Source organism: Heptranchias perlo, chromosome 24 (genome assembly GCF_035084215.1).
Source record: "Heptranchias perlo isolate sHepPer1 chromosome 24, sHepPer1.hap1, whole genome shotgun sequence".
NCBI lineage: Eukaryota > Metazoa > Chordata > Chondrichthyes > Hexanchiformes > Hexanchidae > Heptranchias > Heptranchias perlo.
Genome location: NC_090348.1, coordinates 9,889,457 through 9,899,977, shown reverse-complemented (window position 1 = coordinate 9,899,977; position 10,521 = coordinate 9,889,457). Strand labels below are relative to the sequence as shown.

Here is a 10,521-nt window from a genome sequence, read left to right as displayed (position 1 = left end):
AGGCTAAGACAATAGGCAAAAGTACTTATTTTTTAAAGTTGAGAATGCACACAATGTTTTTCTGAGCAATAGCAAAAAGTTTTTTTTATTGTTTGTTTTCGAACTTTTAATTTTTTTTGCCTCGAACATTTTACTCGGGATGTCATTCATTGGGAATGCAGGGCAAAATAAAACAATAAAAGCCCTTCCAGTCCACGGAGGGCGAGGGGGGGGGGGGTGGGAATGCTGGAGTTTGTTAAAGGCGAGGGGGGTGGGGGCCAGGTTTGAGCAGGTTGGCAGAGGCACCGTTTCTCTGACGCTTGGAGAACGGTTCAATCGCACTCTGTCCTCCAGCGCTGCTCATTGCGTCGCCCTATATGAAATGAGCACCATCATGTTACGCTCTTTTAAGTTGGAGCTTGAAGGCGAGCTCGCCGTTGCCTCGTTCAGCATCGCTGATCTTTCCGGAGGAGCAGAGAGAGAGAGAAAAAAGAGGGGAAGGGAGGGAGGGGAGAGAGGAAAAAAAAGAGGGACAAGAGGAGGCAGCAGTCCCAGGGAGATGATAAAGGTAGCAGGTCATGAAGTTGTGCATTCCGCATGGGGCAAGAAGGAGTGAAAGGGAGGGTGGGTGGGGGGTAGTGAAAGAAAGGGGAGCTGGAGGAGGAGGAGGAGGAGGAGGAAGGGAAGCAGTCTGTAATGTGCATCTAATGCTCAGCATGGCCTAGATCCGCGAACGTCAGGACTTGGCTTGTCAGTCGGCTCTCGGTATCATGTTGTTTGGGGGTTTTATGGCCAGAAGGAAGTGGCGATCTGGCTTTGCGTTGAGGTGTTAAAGCGAACTGGGATCTTCACAAGTGCCAAGCATCTCCTCCTCCTCCCTCGGAACTTTCCCTTCCTACCCAAATGTGAGAGAGAGAGAGAGAGAGAGAGATCGTTGGTTGTTTGTTTGACCAAGTCTGATCTTCAGAGGGGAGGAGGAGGAGAGAGGAGAGAGGGGGGAAACTTTCTAACACACACACACACACATATATATATATATATTGGAGAAGACGATGGCGATGAGATCGGAGCCGGTTTCACCCCGGAGTAAAGCGAGTGCCGACCCCGAGAGATTAGCAGCAGCAGCAGCAGCAGGAGGAGGAGGAGAGCGCAATGGTTACGTGAGGGGCTGTGCGACCCCGCTCCGCCGGGACCAGGGCTGCCCTCTCTGGGGCAGGGCGGCGAGGAGCGCCCGCTTGCTCTCCTCCGCCGCCTGCGTCGGTTCCCTCTCCTTCCTGCTGGCCGTGTCGCTGAGGTGGGCGAGCGGGGAGGCGAGCCCCGATCCCCCGGTGCTTGTCGCCGCCTCCCCGGGGCTGCTGACCCTGCTGCACTCCGCCTTGCCCCTCTTCAGCCTGATGAGTGCCTTCTTCTGGCTGGGCTTGTACCTGATCCGCTGCGGGAGAGGGGAGGTGGCGCCCTGGCTGCTGGCCGCCTGCTCCCTGGGGGAGACCCTGCTCCAAGCGTTGCTGGTGGGCGAGGACCAGCTGCTCTCCTTCACGGCCACCGCCGTGCTGCTCACCTGCCTGGCCGCCGCCACTCTGATGGTCCTGAAAGTGACCCAGGGAGTCTGCACCATGATCTTCACCAGCCTGCTGAGGACCGTCTCCCTCATGTCCCTGGACCGGGTCAGGGCCAGCTGGAGACCCTTCCTGGCTTACTTGATGGGGATTTTGGGAGTGCTGCTGGCCAGGTACGCCGTGCACATCTTGCCCCAGGGGCCCGGCAGAGGACTGACGGCTGGGACGGAGGAGAAGATCCCTGTTATTAAGAGGAGGAGGAGATCTAGTTCGGTCATTGCCGCCGAGGTTTCGAATAGTCAACTCTGCTCCAAACTCCACAGAAGGACATCCCTACCGTGCATTCAAAGGGAACAGGTAAGGATTTTTCATTGAGAAGCCAAACTGTAATGAAATACTGTCAATTCATTTGGAAAGACAGTAAGCTAAAGAGTGCATTGTATGTGGCATTTTATTGAGACATTATTTACAAAGAAATATGAATTTAAAATGCATAATCTAATCACTATTAAGCTGATTTGTGGCCTCTGCTCACCAAATAGCCTTATAGTTTTACCAAGCCCTTGTTCACTAAATATCTTCTTGGATTTTTTTGTACATTGTAATATAAAATCATTTGTAAAAAAAAATCTTTCTACAGTCATAATACACAATTGTATTCTCTGCTGAAATTTTTTAATTGATTTTTTTAGTGAACTGGAGACTGAAAAGGGTTAAATATATAACTGTGATACTAGTCAAGGTACAGGAACCCAAAGGAAAATTATAGAACTATCTTACTGCATTTTACACTCAAATCTCCTTCATCTGTAATGCCAATTAGGGTGAAATTATCCAAGTCTACAGCTGTAATTTATCAAAAAGTCATAGCACACCTGACAGGGAAAATAAATATTTTCATAGGCAGCAGAGGAAATTCTTTATAAAACGCAGTTTTAAATAATGAATGGTATGCAAGCCCACAAACCATTTCCCATAGAGCTGTAAACATCCAAAAGGACAAGATTTATAAAATAATAATAGTGAGTTTTATATTTGCATTTTATATTCATTGATATGTGAGGAACTTTTTTTTGTTGCAAATGATAGTCACTTAAAAGTTAGTAAGATATGCTTTTTATGAATGATCTGGGAAAAAGAAATCTGGGGACATGTGGTGACTATAAGGAGGAATTCCCTTGTATAGAAAGACAGATATAAATTAACCACTGCGCGAAAACACTAGAGGAAGTGAGGCAATAATTATTGTTTGTAGTATGAAGGGATTATCTCTATTACACCACTATAAAAATACACACTAATCTCAAGGAAAATAAGTAGCTATGTGGTTTGGCCAACTTGTGTTCATTCAGTTATTTGTATCTGATGGGTTATAAAATTGTTTTGATTTAAAGTGTAATAATTTCTTCGTTCACACAAAGATGACTAGCATTGAGAAGGACGTGAAAAAGTTTACTAACCTTGCAAGTCTTTATGGGTCAAACAGAGGGAGCATGAATAGGGATATTAAAAATTCCAAACATATATTTTTGTTGTCCACTTGATGTTTGAAAGGTCCTACAGTGAACAGTTAAGTTTGAACAGTTTTTCTGTTGGCCCCTGTCATTTGTGAGCATACAGATTGCCATGATGTTTAACAAATAATGAATACTTTTGAACGCAGTCTAAATCTTGTTACGTGGTGGTTATTTTTGCACCATAGAGTCATTTCGGAGAAGGACATTTACATTAAAAAACATGTCCACTGCACTGTAGGGAAGCCCTGTGTTTTAACAAACACAGTACTGAATAATCTGAGTACTGACTTTAGGTTAGTCAAGAGAAATTTTTTTTAGCATTACAAAGAAGCACAGAAATATAGACTGCTTTGATAAAGTTGTTTCCACCCTCTCCCCTGTTGTTTGCAACAAGCACAGTATTGTTTCCTTGTGGATGTTTTTTCATTGCATGTATCTTTAGTGTAGTGTGCTGTGGCTGACCTTCAATTTACTGCCACTTCCAGATTGATACTACAGCTTTAGACTTGGGACATGGGTCCCACATATAAGCTCGCAATTACTTTTAAGACAGCAATTCAGTTGATCAGTTTAAGTGCCATTTATAAATGTGAGGGCAAAACTTGATTGATTTATGGACATTAGGAGAACCACAAGGTCGAATTGCTGCCTTAAACTCATTATCAGACATTTGGTATTCTTTATTCTGCAGTTTTTTTTTAAAGGAGCTATTTTGTATTGGGTTTGGTGAGCACAGTATAGGTGATCTGTCCTAGCCGACAAAGTGATAAAAGATGATGTTGACGTAGGAGCTGAAAGTATATGGCGTCCCATGACTGGTATTGTCGTATTGCCAATTCTGTGATTAGCAGAATAACAAGCACTATATAGCGGATGCTGGGTGGATGGAAGAGAATCACAAGGCAGTAATCCAGTTGATGGATTTGTTAACCATCCAAACTGCTTGCATGGATCACTATCTGCAATTCTCTTGCATTTGCCCTGTATTTTTATGCTATGGATAATCTTGTTTTTTTTAAAAACTTCCATTACTGTTGTTCTTCGCTTTCATCATTGGTGATGCAAAAAAAAATGAGACCTCAGAGAAAACGAGATGATGTGAGACTGCACAGAATATCAGACAAAAGTGAATGGCACAGGACCTCGACGAGTATCAGTGGGAGGAATTCCTCTGGTCGTTTTATGCAGCAACGTCATAAGTGCATTCATCAATATTTTGCTTGGTCTGCATTTCCATTGAAATCATTCAGAAATGACACATTCACTCGAAGTACTGACTAGAATAAAATATCTTCATGGATGCATTTACGGCATTGTTACATTGAGTGACTGAGTCAATTCCCATCTCTCCCAGCCCCCTTCCCCAACGACCTCCCAGAACTTTCAGCTGGTGAATTACAAAGGAACTCGTCTTTCTCCAAACAATACTTACAACCTTGAAATTATGTGGCATGGTAGAAGGTGTTCCTGTTAAAGTACTGCACAAAATGATTCCATACAAACCCAGTTACCACTTGTATGCCAATATCACACAGCATAATTTCAAAGCCATAATTACTAATTGTCAAATTTTTGCTGTAATGTACACAGGGTACTGCCTTACCCCAATTTAATTTAATATTTATAGATAGATTTTCTCATCATATGAAGTAAGTAGAACCATATCTGGTATGCTTTACAAATGCGAGAACTTTCACTTATATAGCATCTTAACACATCCTCAGGATGTCTCAATGTAATTAATAGCCGGCGAATTACTTTTGAAGTGCAGTTACTGTTATGTAGGAAAACGTGGCAGCCAATTTGTACACAGCAAGTTTTCACAAATAGCAAATGAAATACATGACCAGATGATCTGTTTTTGGTGCTGTTAGTCAAGAGAAGAATGCTGGTCAGGACACTGGGAGAACTCCCTGCTCTTCTTCAAATAGAACCCAAATCTTCTGCATGCACCTGAAGCACGGCACCTCCAGCAGTGCAGCACTCCCTCAGTACTGCAGTGAAGTGTCAGCCTAGATTATGTACTTGAGTCCATAGTGGGTCTTGAACCCAGAACCTTTTGACTTGGAGATAACAGTGCTATCAACAAGCTATATTGTTGCTTCTGTTAAAATGATGCTTTGTACAGTCCATAGGGTAACTTTAATAACTGTAATAAATTGTGCTCAGACTAGAGATAAATATGATGTAGTGAATCTGATCTTCAATTCTGTTTTTCTGAATCCAAAATTCAGGTTATGGTTTGTTCTTCAGCTTTAGTTTTAAGCTACAACACCTATGCTTAAATAACCTGATGTTGCACTTACCTGAGCAGACCAGAGTGTGTCGTCCAAAGCCCAAATTGAACAGAACTGAAAAAAAATTGGACTGACCCAAATAGGCTAAATTATTCTAATTTAGACATCTCTTGACTACGAAGGGACTTTGTATCTCATGTCACTGTATCTTATGTCACTTTTTTTAGTGTTGACTACATTATAAAAGATTAGCTTCTTTACAGGTTTGGCCAAATTATCAATGGAACTTGAGCCTGATGTGTAGGAGGTGTAAATTCAGAATTTTATTCTTTGCCCCCCTGCCCCATTTTATACCTTTTTGGGTGAGTTTTTGTAGTCATCAAGGGAAGCAATGTTAGTGCTGGGAAATTGTGCATTTTCCAGTTTCATGGTAAAAGTTACTGTCTAATGTATATTTTAAGTGGGTTAATGCCTCCACTTAAAATAGCGGAGAGGGGAAACTGGTACCAGTGCATTCAGCATTTGCACAAAAATCTCGTTGACCATAATTTCTACCCTTTTGTACCGAGCATCAGCATCAAGCTCTCTCAGGTCAGGTACAAAATTATCAAATGCAGAGTAAACCCTGCTCTGTCTTTGAGAATGTGCCTTAATCCTTAACCCGAGAAGGCCGTCCCTACTGCAACAGTGTGAACCTTTCCATTCCCTACACCAACAAACCTTATGACTTCTCTAAGGGAGGTTGGCTGCTACTTTTGAACAAACTTGTGCTGAATTGTTAGCGGTTTGGTGCAATGGACCTGTAACTGTCATGTACTGCTAGCACATTGCACATTTAAAACCTTGTAGATAAGAGAGAGCATTTACATCCCCTCAGTTTTGTTGGATTCCAACCCAGGTCCCAGTTGTAAGGGGCAAAGTCTTCTAAATTCTGCTTTCTGAGAGGGATGTTATTTGAATTTCAGTTGAAACTAATCAATCAGGATAAAAATTTGGGCCAGGGGATTTGGTCCAAAAATCTATAAGAATCACATTAAATCTACTTATTTTTGGGTGGATACTGATGTAAATGTCAATCTAATGCAGCATAGTAAAAATACGATGGATTATATTGCAGAGGTGACGATGGCTAATGTGGGGTGTGTGGATAAAATACAGGGTGGGATAGTGCTCTAAGCACTGTTACCAGTATTTATTTTGAAACATGTCCTCATTGATAAGACTTGGTGCTACAGCACAAGTTCTTGCTTATTTCCCTTTTTATACTTCGCTTCAAAAGTGGGAGAAACAAAACACTTCTGTCCCCAAAGGAACCAGACCACCTTCCAATCACTTTGATCAAAAAAAATGTTATTTAAAAAGCGAGAGCAATTGATGGACTGGCTCCTTTTATTTGGAAAGTTATGGTCATTCTCGTTTTTTCTATTCCCTATAAAATGAGCTGATACAAGAGCCACTTGCATCGAGTTTAACCTGGGGTTCTACAAAAGTCAAAACGATGATGCTTGAGAAATAGAAGATGTACAATCTCATCTTCTTTCCGGCCTTGGTGTATGGACTAATCTAATAAAGGCTACCTGTAGGTTAAAGACAGCCAGTTTTAAATTCCATAGGCAATAGGAACAAGCTCCAGAACCCAACACATAAAGCAATAGAAGAAGGATGCTGAAATGTATATTTTAAGTAGCCTGGATGGATATATTCTCACCTGCCCCAAGTAATTCTAGATGGTATATTTGTGCATGCTTTTAGATAATACAGATTAATAAAAAGTCAAAAGGTCGGGTACAAAATGCATTTCATAAGATAGTCAAAATGTTATTTTTGTGTTTCACTTTCCTACTTGTATTTTATTTTATAATTGTGCATATTGTGCATAATCTGCCTTGTATCGCAAGATACAGAGGAGTAAGGCCATTCAGGCCATCCATGCAGAAAGTCCCTACAATCCTCCCCCATCATGATGTCCAAGTGTTTATGAAATAATCCATGACTTTTGCCTCCACTCTCCTAACCTACCTGGAAATCCATTACAGAGTTCCTGTGCGTTGTCCTGTAACATTAAACCTTGCGTGGGCTGTGTTAACTATGTTGGGGAGTTTCCAAGCGTTCTCGGCTCCTGAGAGAGTTAGGAATATCTGCTCTTAAAAATTGCTCAGCAGCTCAGTGTTAGCTACAGGTTTCCCATCTGCATTGTATTTCTCGTACTGTGTGGGAAATCTGGGTATATTATAGGTACTAACATTGTCTTAACTTTTTTATACCCGATTCTACGAGATTTGGTCGGGCACCATGTTTATTCATTTGAAACCTTTGTTGGCTGCTGGTGCGTCAAATTGAGTGCTGTTGCTCGGACAAACCTCGGCTGAGCTGCACGTTTACAGAGAGGACCGGGAGTAATTTAAGGAGAAGCTAGATAAGTACATGAGGGAGAAAGGAATAGGAGGATATGCTGATAGGGTTGGATGAAGTAGGGTGGGAGGAGGCTGGCGTGGCACATAAACTACCAGCATAGCCAAGTTGGGCCAAATGGTCTGTTTCTGTGCTGTACATTCGATGTAAGCAGAAGCAATCTGCCTCGTCCAATGATGGACCTTCAGTCAGGCCGTAAGAGTCAATTGGGAGCTTGATGATCTAAAAGGAGAATGCGTCGGGCCAAGTGTTGGGCAGGCAACTGAAACCGTCTGGAAAAATTAAAGAAGTGGAGCTCTGAGCACTGTGGAGAACAGGAAAAAAAATGGCAGGTTAAAATATCTCTGAAATTGCTGTGCGCTCATTTGACCAATCCAACTAATCTGGGAAGCTCATGCTGTGTCGTTTTTCTGGCAGCCCTTGATACATTTTTGTAACTGGTTATTATTTTCACTGGTATTTCTAGGCAGCCTCTGTGGCCTCGTTTTGAGTCTTGTGTTGTATTTTATCTATTTCATGACAATAAAAGGGTGTGGGGAACAGTGCTGGATTAAAAAAATTTTTTAGGGTGAGGGGGGGCCCTGGTTACCAAGAACATTTGGGGCCTCTCCGCAACTGCACCCCTTCACTCAACCGTGCCCCCGATTCATTAAAACACGAAGGTGTAGTAGAATGTTTGAAGAAATAGGCCTGTAGAATGTTGACACACTGCCTTAATTATAAAGCAAATCATATCACAATATACTATGCTAAAATGCAGTTCCTCTGCATTATAGTGAGTTTTACTAAGGATCCCATATAGGCATGAGGTGCTGGTAGGGGTCTCACATTTGGCTGAGGCCCTAGGACATGGGCCTAATTGTCCTGTGCGATAATCTGCAAAGATCAGCCAAATGGAATTCGAGTAGATAGCTCCAGTTGAAGAGCTAGCACCAGCGAAGGTGCAGTGGGCTGAGTGGCCTCCTTCTGTCCCATAACATCAGTGGTTCAAGATAAGTTGTTTTCAATTGTGTGCCAGTGGTAGAACTTGGAAGAGCTGTATCACCATTACAAATGCAATGCTGGCCGTCATTTTTTACCTGAAATGCTGACTTTGTGGCACGTCACTTTGCAGAAAATAATGTGGGATATCAGCAAAAGAATCTACAGGAAAGGTGCAGCAAAATTGTTGTTCTTGTCGAGAAAAGAAATTTCATAATCTGGGAGCCCTTGCAGCAGACAATTTGTCCTGAAATGTCTTGAGCATGCATTAGCAGCGAGGGCACATTGCCCGCGGTTTTCTGTCCGTTAATTCCAATGGATGGAAGATCATGGGTTTTCCAATATAAGCCGGCTGCAATCAAGGTTCCTCTGCACCAGCACGTACTCGGCAGATGATCCCCTGGGTGCGTGTGGCAGTCTGAAGCTTTTCGATTCTCCTCTCCTCCACTGTTCTCCTCCCTACCCCCGATAGGCAGCGACTCATGCTGACGGCCATCTCGCTCATGTGCCTATTCTCCACGTGCAAGCCTGGGCTGTGGACGCGGCAGGATTTTGACCACTGCCGTACCTGATCTGCACATCCACGCACAATCCAGCAGAGGTTGTCGGATAGCAGTCAGCAGTGAGAACCTTGTAAACATCTTCACCGTGGTTTCATGCAGTTATCTTAGATTGTGTTGAAAAGAAAATAAGAATGAATAAATTAGTTGTGGCACATGAAATCGTTGACTTAATTTTATCATCAATCTTACATTGTACCCTCTGTAGGCAAATGTACTTTGCCATGACAGGAATGCCCCTTTAATGTAGAAATAAAATTAACTCCCTGGTGCAAGTTTTATTGCTAACAATAAAACTGGGTGGAAAAAAACATTAACAACATGATTTTTAAGGAACAAGAAACACAGTTATTAGTACTTTATATAAAAACAGAAAATGCTGGAGAAGCTCAGCAAGTCAGGCCGCATCTGTGGAGAAAGAAACAGAGTTAACGTTTCAGGTCGAAGACCTTTCGTCGAAACTGGAAGGTGTTAAAAGAGTTAAAGTTTTTGAGCAAGTACAGAGTCAGGGAAAGGGGGGGGGAGGGAGAGAAGGGGAGGAAAGAACAAAAGGGAAGGTCTGTGATAGGGTAGAGGGCACCAGTGATTAAATGACAAAAGGGATGATGTTGCAAGGCAAGGAAGGTGGTAATGGGACAGGTTAAGAAACAAAAGATTGGTCAGGAGTAGCTGTAAATGGCAGCAGCAGCACCATTACCAGCACTAGCTGACCAAAAAAATGGGAGCAGTGGTTATGATCTGAAATTATTGAAATCAATGTTGAGTCCAGAAGGTTGTAAAGTGCCTAAACGAAAGATGAGGTGCTATTCCTCGAGCTTATGTTGAGCTTGGAACGGTGTACGAGGCCGAGGACAGAGAGGTCAGAGTGGGAGTGGGACGGGGAATTAAAATGGCAAGTGACCGGCAGGTCAGGGTCACGCTTGTGGACTGAGCAGAGGTGTTCAGCAAAGCGATCACCCAGTCTGCGTTAGGTTCCTCGATGTAGAGGAGACGCATTGTGGGCAGCAAATACAGTATACTAAATTGAAAAAAGTACAAGTATACTGCTGTTTCACCTGGAAGGAGTGTTTGGGGCCCTGGATGGTGGGAAGGGAGGAGGTGAAGGGACAGATGTTGCATCTCCTGCGCTCGTATTGGAAGGTGCCATGGAGAGGAGAGCGGGTGTTGGGGGTGATGGAAGAGTGGACTAAGGTGTTGTGGAGGGAGCGGTCCCTTCGGAATGTTGAAAGGGGAGGGATCGCGCTGGAGGTGGCGGAAATGGCAGAGGATGTCACGTTGA

General features: G+C 43.1%; 1 protein-coding gene across 1 annotated transcript in view; it reads left to right on the top strand.

The window, feature by feature from the left end:
• The first annotated feature begins 644 nt into the window (after nt 1–644).
• pde3a (phosphodiesterase 3A, cGMP-inhibited) overlaps nt 645–10,521 on the top strand; it is a 413,169-nt gene continuing 403,292 nt past the window's right edge. The window contains exon 1 of the mRNA XM_068004733.1: nt 645–1,892. Within this exon, the coding sequence (XP_067860834.1) occupies nt 1,032–1,892 (861 nt within the window). The 5' untranslated portion in view covers nt 645–1,031. The remainder of the gene's footprint in view (nt 1,893–10,521) is intronic.